General features: G+C 39.6%; 1 protein-coding gene across 1 annotated transcript in view; it reads left to right on the top strand.

Moving 5' to 3' along the window:
* The window catches only part of TRDN (triadin), a gene marked incomplete at both ends in the record, with an annotated part of 211439 nt that overhangs the window by 79398 nt on the left and 111782 nt on the right, over positions 1-20259 (top strand). Inside the window, 3 exon segments of the mRNA XM_081998530.1 lie at positions 1080-1115; positions 2207-2269; positions 3134-3196. Coding sequence (XP_081854656.1) covers positions 1080-1115; positions 2207-2269; positions 3134-3196 — 162 coding nt within the window.

Raw genomic sequence — 20259 nt, 5'->3', positions numbered from 1 at the left:
AAGTGGATTCTTGGGTTTACAAATTATTCCTGAGCATCATCTAGCACCAGACATATAAGAAAGCAAAAAAATTAATCTATCATCTGGAAGAGTGGAGCTGTTAACAGCTCCAGCAGAACTCAGAAAAAAATGGAAATCACAGAAGTACCAACAGCACTTCAGTCTTTAGTTACTAGGAGTAAAGGTTGGTGGAAGGAAGACAGAAGGAAGTTTTTTTCTCACAGTAACTGATAGACTTGATATGTTTAACAGTTTTGATTAAATCAGGCAAACAATTAAACCACATTTTAGAAGTTAGAAGAGATGTACATTGCATATAGAAATGAAACATTGAAAAGTCATAGGTGGTACAAGAAAGTGGAGCTGCGGAACAGCTTGTGTGTAATCTGAGGCTGAAGATTCTTCCATTTTGAGGAAGCAGCCACCATCCCTAGCAAGAGTCTCTAAAACAGCACGTCAAAGAGAGAGACAGACTCCTGGGAACCCTAGAAATAGACAATAACAAGAATATGAAAATATGCAAACAAACAAAGTTCCAAACAAGCTTGTGGAGGATGAGCACTGCTCTGATGCCCTCCACATGCTTAAGAAACCTGAGAATCATAAAGCACGCTCATGACACAAAGGAATTTGAAGCTTGAAGCCCAGTATGCTCAGGGTTTCAGCAGGGAGAATTAAGCACATAAAACACTGGGAGAACCATTCTGTAAAACACATGCAAGGATTTTCTGCTTCATTTTGTCAAGACAATAATAAGCAAAATGCATTGAACAAATCTGTTTAAAACAAGAAAGAACTGGAACACATCAAGATCATGCTTAACATTAAACACTATTGTCAGAAAATCAGCAGAAGTATGGTTTGAGGACACCCTGAATATTGGTAAATACATTGCCTTCATGATAGGCAAAATAATTTCATTTATGAAACCACTATGGACAGACTGTGGAATTCATGTACTCTCTGAAAATAGCAATTTTTCTATCACACATACGCATATTTTGTTTTGGTTTAGGAAGCATGCTGTGCAGTATTTAAATTGTTTTTTCTTTCTTGTTTGTATATATTTTTTCATGCAGAAGAAAAGTCCATTGTGGTAGCTAAAGAAGTGAAAAGTAAGTTTCTCCATTTTTCTTTTTCATGTTAATTTATGCAAGGGATAATAGCATATTTGCTTCTTAGATCTGCTGGCTTCAGAAAATATTCCCATACTTTAAATATTTTTCAAGCAAAGAAAAGGCTTATGGTGTTGTGTTTGTGTTGTTTTTTGTGGTAATAACACCTGGTTTCTTATCCACATTCATAACAGTAAATTATCACAAAAAGAAAACTCTAGTTCCACTAACTGCATCAACACCCAAAGCCATGCAGCACAAACTGAAGGTGACAAATTTGGTTTTTTGTGGACGATCAGTCAACAAAAAGCATTTAGATTAGCCATTCTTGTGTTCTTCCCCATCAAAATGGGGTTTAATTTCCCAAAGGAAAAATAAGAATTATAGCTTCCATATTTCCTTTACTGAACTCTCAATTTTCTAATTAAAAACATTCATGGAATAAATAATTAAATTGTTGTAGCTTTTTGTAAAAGAAGCAAAAACATTACCCTTATATCTACTGTTGTCCAGTTAATTGACAAAATAGAGGCAGATGCTTTTAAAAGAACAAGTCACGTTCTTTTGTAGATGATGCTTTAACTGCAATTCTCCATTAATAGCAGAAGTCCTGTAATGACAGTTTCAGAGGTTCAATTCATAAAATGTGTTAAAAAGATGTATCATATATGTAGGCTTTTCATGGCATTCTACAGTTACTGCCAAGTACCACTTACAATTTTAGCTGCCATTCAGTCAGGTTTATAAAAGAAGCAGAACAGGTGCATGGCTACTGAATCATCACAATAAAGTCTTAGTTACACCAGGTTAATGGGCATAATTTCTTGAATTAACATTTACTTAAGTAATTATCTGGTTTACATGCTGGTTCCAGTTCTATCCTTAGTGCCACGTTCACTCTCGGTGTATTGAGCTGTACTTCTGAGCTGCTGATAGTAAACTCCTAAATAAGTAACCAGTTTATCAAATCTAGAACCTATTGCAGTTAATCAAGGGTTCACATCCCAAATATTAATACATACATACATGTTCATCTGGATATCTCTTGCTCTGTGTAAAAGTAGGCAGCTGAACTTCTCTTTCCTTTTTAGAGAAAAAAGAGGAAAAGAAAAAGACTGATGTAAAGAGGGCTATGACTGAAACTAAAAAGAAAGGTATGGTTTGGGAATTTTTCTTATTGGCCTCATTCAGCTTTTCCTCCCAGTCCTGGCTCAAATCCCATTGTTTTTTCTTAGGTTAATCCTATGCTTCTGGCTCTGTGTTGTCCTTTTCTTAGTTGTTTAGTCACCATTTGTGTGTTACTGCTTCTTCAGTATGTGATGTCTGATCTGTTCAGTGTCTAATATTTTCTAAACTCTTTTTCTGACAAATAAAAGTCCTGTTTGGTGGCCATCAATGGGCTTGTTAAACAATTTAATGGAGTCCCTATATATTGCAGGACATTGTGATACTGCCATACACAAAACTCATGGGAGATATCACTCAGTTCACAGTACACCACTTTCTGAAGGTGGGGTTGATTTACTTATTTATATTATAGAATCACAACCAAAACTTGCAGTGACCAAACTGCAAAGCCTTGACATCCAAACATTCAGATCATTCATTCCAAATAGTATTTTGGCTCATTCATTCCCAGGAAGCATCTAAAATCCACTGAGGTCTTGCTTTCATGGGAAAATATTTATGTCATTCATTATTTTTTAATGAACTCATTGCTACTGGAGCTTAAGCTAAAAGGTACCACATTCACGCACTGATGATTTTTGCCTAGCCGTTGATGAATTATTAAGGGTCTAAATCATCCATAGTTGATGCATACTGATTAATTTTCATTTTCAGCTGATTGCTCTGTGGCTAGTTGGGTGCAAGTGCTATAAGGGAATAATCTGAACTAAACTCCCAAATAAGTCACATTTTTTTATAGTGTGTGCCCAGCAGGACTTGGCTGACTGCATATTTGAGTATATGATTCAGAGTTCTAGCATATCAAATTACTTTTTTTAATTAAATCTTAGAAAAAGAAGGAAAAAAAGAGAAAGCTCATGAGAAGACAGCTGTCCCTGAAATTAAAAAAGCAGGTAAGAAATTGAAGTCTGCCTTTCTCTGAAGTAGTTATCTGACTATTTAGTGTAAGCACTTTCAGGTTTTAAGCATTTGAGTTAAAGGTGTATGTTATTCATTACCACTTAAGAGTCCAAGATAGAGATATATAGGTCTATCACAGTATATTTTTTATATGTATATATTAATGTGGTTCCATTATATTATATATATCTCACAGTATAATTTATATATAGTAATGTGTTTCCATTATATAATATATATAATATAGTATTTATGCATATTTTATATATGCATATATATATAAAATACATGTAATTTTCAATTCTGCGAGCTTGGGATTTTTACAAAAACATTAGAAACATTGCTTTCTCTTATACACTAGATCTATCAAGAGCATAAGTAGTTTCAAATGGTGCATGGCATGGAAAGACTGAATGGAATGCATAGATTTTTGTATGAATTATTTCACAAATTCAGCTCATTTTAAGTAATAAATAGAAACATCAACATATCAAACCACTTAATGTGCTAGAAGAAAGATAGTTATCTTCCTAAGGCTTTATCTACACCCAGAAAATTATTTTTTTTGAAGTTAAAAATGAAGTTAGTGAATGTTCTGAACTTAATCCATTGTCTTTCATGCTTTTTAGCATAAAAAGGTAATTTTTTTCAATAAAATTAGAAATTAAAGTTTAGGTCCTGTCTATATTAAAATTGTTGTAATTTTTCTTTCCTGTTATTTCAATAAATTTGCAAGCATGTTTAATGCACAAATGCAAACATATCTCCAGTAAATGCCATAGTCTGTGAAACTGTGTCATTAAAACCAAGGAGAAAAAAAATCATCAGTCTAGTTGTTTGATCACCATTTTAATACCTAGAAACACTGGTTCAACTTGCTGCTTTGTCAGACACTTTCTATATAACCTTCTACAAGTCATCAAGTACTCAGATGAACCTTTCTGTAGTCTAGAGTAATGCCTAAAACCATGGAGAAAGGTTTAAAATAGGACTGAAAGATTCAGGGCTATAGTTACTACGTCCTCAAGGCAACCCTTGTGCTCTGTTACCTAATTATTCAAATCCGTTGAACTTTATCAAAAGCTGAAAGGATAGATGTCCCAATGTTTACTAACTTCATGGCTTACACATGCAAATTTCAATATGCAACTGGCCGCTTTGTCATTGAGTCGTAAACGGTCTACAGAAGCTTTACTATTCAAGTGTTTGTGGATGGGAAGAAAAATGTTAATTTATGTTTAGTACAATATAAAAATACACAGAATGAGACAGAATGCCTTAGAGTACTATCCTGGTACCCCCCGTATTTAAATATGCTTCAGTCTTTTATAGTAGGGAGTGGCACTCTGGGGAAGGGATGGGGATGAAAGGGAGTACTCTTTTCCAAGTTAAGTTGCATATTTAAACATATAAACACAGATTTAAAAAGAAAATAAGCTGACAATTCAAATATCTTTCCTAATTTTATTCCGGTTCTAAGCTTGTATTTCATTTGAGAATACAGAATTGTAAAAGATTACATTTTATGGAAGAGCTGCAGCATAAAGTTATTAATATGCTCGTCTTCACAAGCTGTTGCTAAATCCAGTGAATCATCCTACCAATGCTAGAAAGACACAAATTAGACAAACCGAGACATCTGCACATTTCTGTCCCTTTTATTAACTCTGTAGGTTGCTGCATTTTCAAGAGTTTACTAGCCTTTGTGTAAGAGGATGGTAATCCATAATATATTCTAGCTACACATGTTGCTGTTATTCCTCATTCAGCTTGCTCTTTAAATGCATGTGTACTTTCTGGCTTTGATTGGCAGCACCTATTGTTATCCCTAAAAGGTTTTAAGCCTGAAATAATTGCCACATTTGATCAACAGAATAGTGGTGCATAGCCCAGTTTTGAAATGAGGCACTTCGACATCTGATAGTATTTACATGCTTTGGGCAGACACCGCAAACGAACCTCAGAGCGCTGGAATCAGCAGCGCAGATAAGCATCCAAAAGCAAGAGTGTAGGAACAGCTTCCAATTTTCTTACCTTTCCCCATTAAAAGGCTAGGCAGAGGCCACTGCATTAAAAATAAACTCCTCGCCCTGGTTTTCAAATCCCTGCGTTACCTCTGGCTGCCTCCGATTTTGTGTCTCATTTTGCTTCCCCCAAGCTTTGCACCCCCTGAAGCCGAGGTGATGCGGGGCATGCTGCCTCCTCACCGCCGCCCGCGCCCGTCCCCGCGCCAGCCCGCAGCCCCTCCTGCCAGGAGCTGGCTGCCTGGCACCCCCGTCCCACCTCTGCTCCTCACCCTCACGTACCACCTCCCAGGAGAAGACTCACCTCTGACAGGAGGCCAGTTAACCAGGCTTTCCCCACAGAGGAATGGTGGTGTGTACAGGCTGTCAGGCATGGGAGAGAGAGACGAGGAGATGCTCCGTAAGCACTAGGTGATAAAAACATCTCCCGAATAATGCTCCGAGAGCAGCACTTCCCTCTGTTCCTCTCCACCTCTCTTCCTCTAACAAGGAATGCTTGTGATTGCAAACACTGAATATTTTTGCTGATTAATATTTTAGATTAGCCCTTTTGTCCAGGAGACGATTTTATCTCTCGTGTTACCAGAACGGAGTTTTTTATTGCTCTCCATTAGCTGCATCCCTGTGATGTGTCTGTTTGTTTGCATGCCAGCTCACTCTTTCTCCGTTCTGCTCTTCCTCCATTCCGCTCTCTCTCCCTCTCTTTCTGCTGCTGCAGAGGAGCAAGAGTCATCTCATGTGAAACGTTCCCAGTCTTTAGTACAGAATGAACTGCATGATTCTTAATTAGTTTTTAAAAATGCACTGTAGATAAAACCACATTAATCTTCTGACCTTCAGCTCATACAAAAACATTGTGTTAATTGTCCTGAAAAATAGATAATTCCATTGTTACAAACTCAGAGGTCTTGCTTAAACAAACATAATTGTCAGATGCAAGGGTCTGGCACAGTTACACTTCAAAACATTTTACAAAAAACTATCCAGCACTACTCTGGATAAAGAAGAAGCTGCAACTCCAAATCCCTGTGAAGGGACTTGCTGAGGCTTGGTGGAGACAAACCTTTGCCAGGTTCTCCCAAAGCTCCTGGTCGTTGGGACACATCAGCTCGGAGTGGTCCAGCCTGCAATCTGACTGAGAAGGGGACCCTCTCTGTTAAAGCTTTGGTGCCCAGCCCTACGTGACAATGAATATGAAGAGATTGGTGTTTTCAGGTACTCATAGTTTGCTTGCAGAGTGTTTCCTGATGGTCCCTTTCTCAGAGTCTCAACAGTCTGGACCTTCTCTGCTCTTTCTTATATCAGCTTTCCTGAAAATTCATGATGTTCGTCTTTAACTTCGATCGCTGCAAATTCACACTTTGTTTTGGTTCTCACAACAAATAACTTAGGTAATAAATGATCTTATAAAGCAGTGAAAATGTCAGCCTGGATCATCACACCATTTCATAACTAAAGCTCTGCTCAGTTGTCATTGATGATCTTGCATTCCTGTTATTGTTGCATAATTTCAAATAATAACAGTAATAAAAATACCTAGGTCTCTTGCAGCATTTTTTGATCCTAAATCTTAGAACCACTTTACAAGGGTATTCAGTGCCTTTTCACCTACTTTCCGCACAGGGAAATTCAGGTATAGAGCTGTCACCCAGGCCAGTTGTCCATGAGGTTTATAATATGCATCTTTCTGAACGCCAAACCAATGGATTAAAGATCTCAAAATTTTATAAATTTTCATTATTTCCCAAATGAAAAACCAGGGCCACCAACCAATGCAAATGATGTTTAGGAAGAAAATGTTTTTGCTTAAAAACATAAGGTTGATCTGATGGACAAGTGTTCAAGAATCCTAGGGTGTCAAACCCAGGTATCCCACTGAGTAGTTCTGCTTAGCAGAGATAAAGCAAGTCAAGCTCTTGGTGTGCAGATCCACTCGCTCCAGAGCAGGAAGCATGATCTGACTTGTATGTTGTTTTGTTGGTACTTGCATGCTCCCAACGTAGGATCCAAGACTTTATTAAGGACCATGGCAACCCCTATCTAATTCAGGGAGCCAGGTTGCAGCGGTTGCACACGCCGTGCTGTGGGTGCATCTGTGGCTCATGGTACCAGTGTCACATGTTTCACACCAGGGACTGTTAGCAGAGGAGGGGAGTGGTGATGTCTCTCCGGCTACCAAAGTAAATCTTTGCCTCCTGAATAGGAAAAGTATCTGGTGGTTTAAAGTTACAAACCCTGAGGTACATTTTAATGATGTCACTGTAACAATCAAGAAAACTCGCTTTGCAGTCATGAAAAAATAAACCAAAAGGTGATGCCAGATGTAAAAATTGAAAACATTATCTTATGACTGCCATAGAACCAGGTTATCCAGGTTGCTCCTGCCACCCTGTCATCCAGTGAGATCGGGTATCTGGGGGAAAGTCTATGTTTAATCACACTTTGGAGGAGGGATGTTACAGTACTAGGTAGGCAGAGCAGAGTGGATGTGGTCGGGTGAAGAGCAAAGAAGACCTCCCATGTCCCAGTGATTTTTTTAAATCAGTTGGCCACAGATGCATTTTCATCAGCTGTACTTTCTTTGTTTTAAAGACCAATCTTTGCAATCTGTAAAAAAGCAATGATTTAATAGGAAATGGAGGGAAAAAAACCATCTTATAGGACAACAGTGTGTTCTTTGTTATTGTGCTCTATATAGACAGGAAAACAAAATTCCTCTGATCATTCTTAAACTCCTGGTCTGAACAATAAGAAAAAATCCATTTAATTTTATGCCTTCCTTGGCTTAACATTACCCTTGCAGTCTTCCTAAGACTTTTATTAAGCCTTCTATTACGATAAGAGAACAACTACTGACACCTGGTGGCCAATTATCTTTTTCTTTCTTGTTCTATTCCCAGGGCTTTTTTTTTGCTTTCAAATGTGGCTATTTAAAGGGTTTGTTGATCAAATGATGTATATATTACTTATTTCCCCAAGGTCCTTATCCTATTGCTTTCATGCTAGAAAGATGTTAGAATTTCATCTAAATGTGACACCATTGTCAGAAGAAACGTTTGGGAATGACAGTAGTTTTAGCACTGCCAGAAAAGTAAAAACTAATTAAAATATAGTTTATGATGTAAGTTTATACTTAGGAAAAAACATGTTTGGCATATCCACTGATCTAGAGGAGTAAATGCACACCACGCTGCCTGAAATACTTTGGGTGGATCCATCTGCAATGGATTGAACATTTTCATTTGGGATACAAATTTTGATACCAGATTTTTTCTGATGAGCAAAAGGGTTATCCTTGCACATATTTGTAGGCAGACATCTCTGTCGTCTCTCAAGAGCTGGGTTTGAAACTCCTCACTCTGCCCTGCTCACTCCCAGAAGTATTTCCAGCTAGGAAATAACTGAAGTGCTGACAGCTTTCAGCAGCCCAGCTTGGGCACTGCCATGTGTCTCATGTTCCCTAATGTGATAGATGTCACAGGATAGATGTCAGCAGATGGGAGGGTGGTGGGTGCTTTCAGAAGAACTTTGATGTCAGATCTGCAAGGGTCAGTGATGTGCACGGGCTATCTCAATTTAGGCTGCTTACAAGGGCAAAATGGAGTTGTGAAGCCAGACCAAGAGAGCCCAACGTATTTTGAAAGTGGCTGGTCACATACAGAAAACAAAACGTGTTTATGAATGAATTTTCTGGTGGCTTATTAGACAAAGCATGAGGAAAAGGTAAAAACTTCAGTGGTGGGGAACTTGGGTGCAAGTATATGTGTTATTGTGCATTTTGGATTGGCCAGGCCTATTCTCAGAGTGGTTGCTACCACATGTAGAAGGTAGGAGTTTTGAGGTGTAGAACCCTGTCTGATTGTTTCTGTTTAACTTTTTTTTTATTAATGAAGAAATGGCACTGTAGTGAGTTGACTCTGGTCAGCAGCTAAACACCCACTCAGCCACTCACGCACTCCCCGCTCACCAACAGGATAGGGGAGAGAATAGGGAGAGCAAAAGTGAGAAAACTTGTGGGTTGAGGCAAAGACAGCTTAACAGGCAAAGGAAAGAGGAAAAAAACAAGTGATGCAATGGCAATCACTCACCACCTCCCACAAGCAGACCAATGTCTAGCTAGTCTCTGAGCAGTGGCCACCTTGGAAGACATCCTCCCTCCTGTTCTTTCCTCTACCCCCAGCTTTATTGCCGAGTGTGACATTATATGGTAGGCAATACCCCTTTGGCAAATTTGGGTCAGCTGTCCCAGCTGTGTCCCCTCTGAACCTCTTTCCAGCTTGGTGGGAGCAGGCAGAGTGGGAAAAAAAGAAAGCCTTCATGCTGTGCAAGCACTGTTCAGCGATAGCCAAAACACTGTTGTGTTATCAATGTTTGAGCCACAAATCCAAAAGACAGCACTGTACAGGCTGCTATGAAGAAAATTAACTCCATCCCAGCCAGACCCAGTACAGGCACTACTTAGGAACTACATTATTATGAATATAATTCGTATTTATTTGCAGCTAGGTTTAGAAAGATTAGGAGGAAAGACAAATGTAAAAATTAAGTAACAGAAATAATAAGCAGTGAGTTGCCTAGTGATTCTTCGTGCAGACACAATGAATGTATGAAAGCAATAATTGAGGGTGCACAGTGTGTTAGGAATTGAGAGCAAATTTAGGAACAAATGATGATAAAGCCCATAGACAAAAAAAGGAAGATCAAGTTATGGACCTTAGAATGCTGTGATCCTTCTCTAGGGTATTACTTATCAATATTCTCTTGACAGCTTTCTCTGCCAGACTGTTCACTGACCTGTACATTTCTGCAGAGGCCATGGCTTGGCTTGCTGTGTGTTTGTACAACCCTTAGTGAAGACCCTGGCTCTGGCGTCATCTTAACTACAATTTCAATTGGTAATATCATTATATGAATTAATGTCCATACACTAAAGCCTATAAAAAACATCTGGTTTCCCAGCTGGCTGACTGGAGCTTCAGGTTTCATCTCCTGTACTACAGGCTGATTCATTCCTGACTAATAACTTGCTCATGACACTATTATGCATGTCAGGCCCATCCTGATTTCTTCTTTCCTACTCCTCCTCTCCTGGATCCTCTTCATAACTCACCTGCTGTTTCCTGACATTTTTGCATTTAGTAAAGGCTTCTGCTTTCAGACATAAGCCATGCACCCAGCCCACAGTACTGGTTGTATTTACTAACCCACAGAAATGCTGGATTAGGATTCCTCCATAGTTACCAGCAGGTGATGTTAATTCACTCTTCTTTCTCTGACACAGACAGGGTTTAGTGGCGACTCTTGACTTTGCTAACAATTTCCTGTTTGTGAGGCTTTGTATACCAAAATCACAGAAAGTGGAGATGAAAATGAACTACTAGGTCATCTAATCCTTCCCTCTGGCACTGCAGGATAATTCCTTACAGAATATCTTCAAGTGTTTTATCCAGTTTAGTTTTAAACGTCTGAAATAACTAGGCCTCCATCAATTCCCACAGAAGATTATTCTACAACCTAATAGATCTCACAGTTAAGAAGTATTTCATTCCAGTCTGCCTAAATTTTCCCTTCCTTAATTTTATCCCATTACTCAGAGTTATATTCTCTTGTGACACCCAAATATAGTCTCTCTAACCTCAGGGCCCAATTCCCTGCTGCCTCATGTGTTATATTGTCACTGACATTTACATCTGGAAAGTAGCTTTAAAACTGGCAAGGTGAATGACAAGTTGAGGTTGATATTTTTTCATACAGCAGTGAAATTATAAACCTTGCAACAGTGAACGCAGGCCATGGCCATACATCACCTGTCTACAAGGTACTGGAGAAACTGGAACGTGCAAGTCGATATGGTGTCCAAATTGGAGAAAGAACAGAAAAAAGTCACTCAAGTTATTTACAAACTAAGGATATTCTTGACAGAGAGGGATAGAGTATTCTGTTCACCTCTTCAGAAAGAGGTGACTGTGTTATTGTGGATACTAAGTACCTTCACAGAAAAAAAGATGCTGGTTAATACAGCTCCCTTTAATCTAGTAGGAAGAGTTTAACAAGAATGAATGACTGGGGGCTGAAGTTAACTGAATCCAGACTGAAAATGAGATACATGTTCTTAACACTAAGAGTGATAAAATACCACAGCGAAGGGTGGGTATTTCTTTCCCTGACATCTGCAGAAGATGATTGTTTACCTAATGGAAGATACACATCAGCCAAAAAGGTGCCTGGTTGAAATATAGGAGTCTCTGAGAACAAAGCAAGCCTCAGACTAGATAACTTGCTGGCGTGTTCCAGCCTTGAACATCATGGAGCTCTATCCTCAGAGATACACATGATAAGCTAAAAGAGAATGCAGTGGAGAGTCAGTGCAGGAATGCAGCTGGAGACAACTCTCTTGCAGGTTCGTTGGAAAAACGGAAATTCCTTTCTGTGTTGTTTTTACAAGCCTTTGTAAGCTGAACATATTACTGGTAGTCATCGTCTAAGTATTCACAGAATCACAGAATCACAGAATCACTAGGTTGGAAAGGACCTTTAAGATCATCAAGTCCAACCATTAATCCAGAACCACCATGTCCCCTAAACCATGTCCTGAAGCGCCACATCCACACGTTTTTTGAACACTTCCAGGGATGGCGACTCCACCACCTCCCTGGGAAGCCTGTTCCAATGCCTGACCACCCTCTCAGTGAAGAAATTTTTCCTAATATCCAATCTAAACCTCCCCTGGCGCAACTTGAGGCCATTTGCTCTTGTCCTATCGCTAGTTACTTGGGAGAAGAGACCAACACCCTCATCGCCACAACCCCCTTTCAGGTAGTTGTAGAGAGCGATAAGGTCTCCCCTCAGCCTCCTCTTCTCCAGACTAAACAACCCCAGTTCCCTCAGCCGCTCCTCATAAGACATGTGCTCCAGACCCCTCACCAGCTTCGTTGCCCTTCTCTGGACGCGCTCCAGCACCTCAACATCCTTCTTGTAGTGAGGGGCCCAAAACTGAACGCAGTATTCAAGGTGCGGCCTCACCAGTGCCGAGTACAGGGGCACAATCACTTCCCTGCTCCTGCTGGCCACACTATTCCTGATACAGGCCAGGACGCTGTTGGCCTTCTTGGCCACCTGGGCACACTGCCGGCTCATATTCAGCCGGCTGTCAACCAGCACCCCCAGGTCCCTTTCCGCCGGGCTGCTCTCCAGCCACTCCTCCCCAAGCCTGTAGCATTGCATGGGGTTGTTGTGGCCAAAGTGCAGGACCCTGCACTTGGCCTTATTAAACCTCATACAGTTGGCCTCTGCCCATCGATCCAGCCTGTCCAGATCCCTCTGCAGAGCCCTCCTACCCTCCAGCAGATCAACACTCCCACTCAGCTTGGTGTCATCTGCAAACTTACTGAGGGAGCACTCGATTCCCTCATCCAGATCATCTATAAAGATATTGAACAAGACTGGTCCCAGAACCGAGCCCTGGGGAGCACCACTCGTGACCGGCCGCCAGCCGGATTTAACGCCATTCACCACAACTCTCTGGGCTCGGCCATCCAGCCAGTTCCTCACCCAACGAAGAGTAAACCCGTCTAAGCCTCGAGCCGCCAGTTTCTCCAGGAGAATGCTGTGGGAGACGCTGTCAAAGGCTTTACTAAAGTCCAGGTAGACAACGTCCACAGCCTTTCCCTCATCCACTAGGCGGGTCACCTGGTCATAGAAGGAGATCAGGTTGGTCAAGCAGGACCTGCCTTTCATGAACCCATGCTGGCTGGGCCTGATCCTTTGGCTGTTCTGCAGATGCCCTGTGAGCACTCTCACAACCAACCGCTCCATAATCTTCCCTGGAACAGAGGTCAGGCTGACAGGCCTGTAGTTCCCAGGATCCTCCTTCCGGCCTTTCTTGTAGACGGGTGTCACATTGGCAAGCCTCCAGTCTTCTGGGACCTCCCCTGTTAACCAGGACTGCTGATAAACGATGGAGAGTGGCTTGGCAAGCTCCTCCGCCAGCTCTCTCAGTACTCTTGGGTGGATCCCATCAGGCCCCATAGACTTGTGGGTGTCCAGGTGGCTTAGCATGTCCTTGACTGCTTCCTCCTGGATTGTGAGGAGTACATTGTGCTCTCCATCCCCGATGGAGATTCAGTCTTCCATGGAGAATAAGAAAGCCTGGTTTTCTAATTGATATTTCCAGAAATCATCAAGAGACACAGATATGGCTATTTAGTAAAACTCAAATTGTATCTCTACAAACATATAAAAAAGAAGAATAAAAATTGGGTCACAGTGAGGGACAAGGCAAAAATCCAGCAGAATAGAGATGCAAGCACAGCAGAAAAACAATTCTCATGGTCTCCATGTGACTGGCCGCTAAGGGAGTCTGCTCCTGAAAGAAGACAAAAGGCAGCTCAAATATGTCCTACAATGAAAGTTTCAGCACTCAGTGGACTTTGAATTCTATGCTCCATTGTTGGCAATGACTGACAACATGATGTCAACGATATTTAGGTGCCTAAACATGTAGCATGGCACCTGGTGGGATTCACAAGCACGTCAGAATAGGCAAGGCACATAACTCCCATTGATTTTCCGTGAGAACCGAGCACCTAAACACCTCTACTGTTTTTGAAAAAAATACAAAGGCTGCCACATCACTGTTGTGCTTCTGAAAATATTGTCCCTTGTTGTCTATCAAAAAAGTTCTTCAGCTGTGAATGGTAGTTATTTATACCAAGACCAAACACTCATGTCCTTCCAGGACATGGCTAGGGTTCAGTGTTCAAGAGCTAAAATGAGGTGAAATACAAAAAGGTAAAGACTTAAAAACAAGTTTTTTCTGCCTTCCCCTTGTCTCTCCCTCACCTCACAGTAAAAACTGGCTCGACATAAGACTGACCCTCCACTGCGACTTATGGGGCAACTTTGAGGTGGAAGACTGACCTCCTCTTTCATTTAGTATGAAATCGGCTTTAGAGGAAACTCTGTCTCCCTTCCCATCCTTGCCTACCTCCACGTGTTGTGAAAAAAAAGCTCGAGAAGTGAAGAGTGTGAATATTCACTGTCTGAGGTGCCTGCTCTGTCCATGAAATGTTAGCATCAGATGAATAAGTTTTAAGCACCTTTCAGTGACCCCTTTGCTACCTATTGTGAGTTGAGCGCTTTCAAGGCTACGCTGGGTATTGCTCAGCCCAGACCCGATTCATTGTGTCTGTTCTTTCCCATCTTTGACTGCACAGAACAGGGAGTGATGTAAGGAAGGCAAATGGTGAATGATGGTGGTAAAATCTGGTTGGCAAAGAATTAGAAATGTCGGTCTCCAATAAATGCAGAGAAAAGGAAGGAGGCTTGCACTTGCACTACAAACTCACTTTTTGATGATCTGGGAAAAGAATCTTCCTTGAGCAAAGCAGAGTCATCATTTTCATGTCTGACAGGCAATGTCTTCTGATGTTGCATTGTCAGCCTTGTAAAGAAACTTCTGAGGATATGTGATCCCAGAAATAATCAAGCTTGAAGGTGATACATGTTCAATCTAAAGACCACACAGGTAACCAAATAATCAGTTTGCCTTTGGACTTTCAGATACTTAGAATGAAGTACCTGTGCTGTGCAAGCAGCTGGGTGGCATAACTTTAATTAAAGAATTTAATTTATTGCATCAAACCTGTTTATGTTGGTCTGGGGATTAATGTAATGTTTATTTTTCCAGTCACATCCAGAAATAACAGGATTAGAATATGCCTACGCCTCGAACAACACAAAGTTAATCTTTTTAATGAAGGAAAACAGTTCTGTGCCCTCAAACTAAGATGTACATCTGAGTCAGCAGGCCTGATATTTAGGATAATTTTTCTATGTGAAACATCCATGCACAGACACATCAGGCAGGTTGCAATGACATACCTACACAGTGCTATCTATTTTCTGCTGTCCCTCAGTGGACACCACAGCTACATGAAGTCAGTAGGAATCTTCCTAGTTTTGGAGCAGGCTGATTTTACTTCTTTTGTTTTGTTTTACACTTAAAAAGAGAAAGTAAATTTTGCCTTGACCTTGAAATGAAGTTTTAAAAATCTTTTACTAAGTTTTAATGAACACATAAAGACTTTCATGTCACTTATTTGAAGGTATAATTCAGTCTTTTGGATGCCTTTCCCCTAGAAAGGTTCTTAGACCAAAAGTATTCCTGACTTATAATAGGTCATCCTTTACACTTTACTCTTAGTTACAACTGTTTAACCTTTCAGTAAATGTTCCCAATGGCCATGCTTGTTCTTTTGATCTGTTTTTCAAGAAGCAGAGCCAACTTTGTGGCTTTGCTATACGTAACTCTGAGAGACTAAGTCAGATGAAGTGTTATTGAACGATTAGGATAATAGAACGGGCAGATGTTCTTAAGCGGAAGAGCCATACATAACTCTCATTATAAGGGCATTGATTTTTAGCTTGATTCTGCATGAAGTTGCTTTCTCATAGATTTTGCTTCACTTACAAGAATGTAATTAGAGTAGCGTGTCACCTATAAAGATGAACGGACGGACATTACGTTCATCAAGATCTTCCTTTTAACAGAGTGAGAATGCTGACTGCATCTATGTTCAGAAGTACAAAAAATATCTTCATCATAGTGGTGTCTACAGATACCATCTGTACATCCATCTATCCGACAGAAAGGAAGTGAAATGTTTTGAGAAGTACAGAAAGAGTTATTACAAGGATACATAAGATACATACACTTAACAAAGCCTCTTCTGACTTAAAAAAAATCTTCTTGTGAATAATTCAAAAAATATTGGTACTGAGCTTTCTTACGAAAAGTGTAGAGAGAGTATATCCCCCATGCTCTTTCAAGAAAAGGTAAAAAATGCTGAAGAAAATCTTCAGCAGCTATAATATTTGCAGTAATTCAAATGACAGTTTATTCCAGGAAAAGATCTGATTCTTAAATTTTAGGAATTGATGTTATTACCTGCATTTGCTACACAAGAAGCATTACCTTTTCCCTAAATGACTGCAGCTTGTGTAATTTAACTGCACTTACAGTTTCCTGTGTGTGGATGACTGATCTCACATAGTGTTACAGAGTTTTACTTTTTTAAACCATTCCTGATGAATGCAGAAGGCAATGGAACAGGTTTCCACCTGCTCTGCAGTGGGGGAGGATGAATCCATTTCAGAAATTACAAAGTAGAAAGGAGAAATCACTAATTAGTAGAACCATGAATCACTGGTACAGTTGAAATTAGCTGTTCCCAAAGTGCAGGCTGTTTCTTACTACAAGTGTAGCTGAATCACTTGTTTGCTCACATCCCTCTCTATTTGCTTTATTTTTTACTCTGTTGAGTGAACTTTTGTAATGACCTTGGGAAATCTGTTTGAGGTAACATTCAGTATTTCAGCCATGTGCATTGCCACACAACTTTCTGGAAAGCTCTGTGGGCTTTGGGCTGCTACATGCCTCTGACACCATGCTGCTCACGCCTTGCAGGCACTCGGTGGCTGCACAGAATATAGAGCTCCCTTGTACATGGCGATGGACATAGCGGTGTGAGCAGACAGTAGCGGGGGGCTAGTGATTGGAAGGGACTTGGAGACACCAGGGAAATTAAGACGTTGTCAAAAAGCCTGCTACTGCAAGTGGGGAGGAAATAGAGATGATGGTAAGGAGAAAGGGCACCCTCCACAGAGAGCAGAACGGCAGGCTTGAATATTTTTCCTGCTTCAGTGGAAAACAATCTGTTGAAATTTTAGAGTACTATCACCAATTTTCTATTGCAATCAACAACAGAAGGATGTTTGTTAGTTAGTTAAATAGTCAGCTAGTTTTTCATAGTCCTAAACTCTTCAAGCCCCTTCATATCCCACACTGGTTAGCAGTACCTTTTGAGAATTTTTTCTTATAATCCAATCTGCTTGATGAAATTTTATTTTACCTTCCAGAAGTTCCACTTCCTCCCCTTTTCACCTAGCAATAGTAACGTCACCTGCAGCTTCTCCTCACTTGGTGTCCTAGAGCCTGGAGAGGTTTAAACACAAAACCTGTGATCTGTGATTCAAGGCTTACTGGCCTCTGCAAATAAATTTCCCTGAGCATTTTCACTGCAGGAGGGGTAGCTATTAGATCTGTCACTACTCTTCCTTAGGTACTATTTTATTTATGAAGCAGCCAAGAAGATTACTTAGATCCTAGAATTTCCTCTAACTGGTTAACAAACAAGAAGGGACAGGAAAAAAACCTTTGTGGATATTTGGATTGTAAGGACAAGTCCCAAGTTATTCTCAAAGGAATCTACTTAGACTCTGGCCCGAGAGTTTACTGCTGTCACCAAATGTGTCAGGGAACAGGTCTGAAGCAGCAGTGGAGCAGTACCTTGCTTTTTCCTTGTGCACGTCTTCAGCCTTGCCAGTGCACTGAGATGCCTTTCTTATGCTCACCAAGAAATTATATGTTGGAAAGGCAAGAGGAGTTTTTGTCAGTAGTTGTCACAGAGCATATGGCAATATCATGCTCAGTGATTAAGATGGGGAACAAAATCAAGTATTGGTCCAAACACAGAATTTTCCACATGGGAGAAATGTTGGTATTTCTGAACAGCTTTTTTATGCCAATGTCAAATTTTAGGGTTTTGTGAAAGTATGTTAAAAAAATGAATCTTACATTAGTATGAGCAGTTTTTATAGGGCCTTCCTAGATTATAAGCCTGCTGAAAAGAAGAAACAATATTGTTTTAATTCCCTATATGAAATTTTTAAATTTTAATTGTAAAATGAAGACATAACAACAGAAAGTGTAGGCACTAGGATAAAATGCCCTTATACATGGGAATCTGTTGTTTCAGAAGTGAACTAAAATAAAAAATATTCACAAAAGTTTGGTTAGATGACAATTACTTCATTAGTGCCATACAAGTACTGTAGAATTATCAAAAATAGTATAAATTAGAAAGCAACACAGCGACAAATTCTTAAAGAAAGTTCAGAATTAAACACTTCTCCAAATGTTGGAATATTAGTTGAAATCAATATCATTTTGTGGAAATAAGTTTCAAAAACTCCAAGTAAATGAAAAAAGAAATGCTAGACCAGAGTATATTTCAACAAGAGGTTTGAAAATGTTTGTTTAATTACTATATGTTCAATAGCAGTTCATTCTTCATAATGCTCAGCTATGTGAGGTGTCTTGCTCTTTTACCACTGTAAATCACATCAACTGCAAATCTTGCTACTTAAATTGTTTTTAGATTCTGGTACATCTGCTAGCTTGGGAGCAGACTGTACTGAGACTGGTCTCTAGGCAACTTTAATTATGTTTTTCATTCACATGATGGAAATTCTCAGCCATCAGATGCCACCTGCTATCATTTTTATTTCCACTCTTGTGAACTCTTGCTCAGGCCAGCAAAGGGAACATTAGCTGTCATACTTGTAAGGTGCATTGTCTTAAAAGCTCTGCTGTTGTATTGCATTTGCAAAGCCAGAACAAAGTTCCCAAAGCATGCTCCCAGTTGTGCTTTGGTCAATAATAACAGCCAGAAACCTTTTTTTTATTGGAGACCCATCACAATTTTAACTTCAAGACACTGGAGAATATAATTTAAATTTTCAACACAGTTCTCTCTGATTCTTGAAGTTTCTTTTCATTTTTATTCCTCCTTCTTTTTTTCTTCTACTTTTAATTACAAGATGAGTTGAATACCTAAGTCAAAAGAAATAGTAAGAGGCAAACAAAGATGCAAGATTTGTGTAAATTGTATTAGAAACATTCTTCTTTGCAGTCAACTATGATCATGTTGTGTGAGGCATCTTCATCATGCAACTTATTTTCTGTGAGTCTATGTAGATCATTAGCCAATTAATGGGTTTGATTAAGTCCATTCTAGTGTGTGATCATTAGCTAAAAGAGAAGGTAGATAGTCAGTGCTAACTGAGGTTTAGGATGAGAATTCCTCCTTTAGTATCTGCATAATATTTTAAATTTCTCTTTGGTTTTTGATTCAGTGAATCGTGTCTTTCAGAGGCATCTAGTAATTCCCCAAGGTCTTGGTTCTTTCCACCCTTGCATCTTTAACATCCTTAACCTTAGCTATTGGATTACACAATGTCTGATTAAGATATTAGCTACAGTTCAATTTGGACACTGTGATTTTCAAATGATGCTGAAATAAGTTTCTGTTTGTAAATTTGATATTACTATCATGTTCTTTCATAAGCTTCCAAAAAGAAAGGTTGTTTTAGATTCAACATATAAAATAATACTTCCAATAGTGAAACTAGTTTTAGGCAGATGTTTTAAACAGTGCATCATTAGCAGAACTATCAATATATTGTCTCTGAAATATTTAGTTATCTGAATAACACTTTTAATTTAAGATTTGTTTTATACTGTTGTATATATTTGGGTGAGAGATTTTGAGGAAGAAAAAGCACAGAAAAACCTTTCAAGAGAGTACAATTTAAGACCCATTTATTCCCTAGAACTTCTTTTTTTATATGTAAAAATTATAGGTTGGATGGAACTGCTGAAGATCTGCTGTTCTCAAATGTACAATGTACACTGCATTATAAATCCATTGCTAAAAAAGGTGCAAAAGTTTTGTGACCCCCAGATCTGGAATTCACATCAGAACAATGTCTGAAATATTCCATTTTGGAAGTTTGTTTAAAACCAACCAACCACACTCTGTAGCAGAGCGCTGGGGCATCCTTGTCTAATGGCTTATTACCAGCCTCCTGGGGACTCACTGGCATGAAAGGCACTGTATAAGCTTAGAGGGACTTTTTTTTTCTCACCCCATGTGTAGTTTAGATGTCATTTGCAGTTACTGTGTACTGCTAGTTTACTTCAAAAGGATGCTGATTGAGGCCTGAGGAAAAGATTGAGGTATGTGCTAAAAAGAGGCAAAAGAATAAAAGTACTGCTTTGCTGATTCACAGGGATACATCTGTGCTAGCTGCTAGTTTGAATTCAGAATTGATCCTTTTAGCCTGTATGGATAAGAACTAAGTCAGATCATGTTTGTTTAAATATTTGGTGATTTTTAATAAAATATTTT

Source organism: Phaethon aethereus (genome assembly GCF_964289735.1).
Source record: "Phaethon aethereus genome assembly, chromosome: 3".
NCBI lineage: Eukaryota > Metazoa > Chordata > Aves > Phaethontiformes > Phaethontidae > Phaethon > Phaethon aethereus.
The sequence above is the reverse complement of the archived record's forward strand: the minus strand, read 5'-3'. Positions and strand labels throughout refer to the sequence as shown.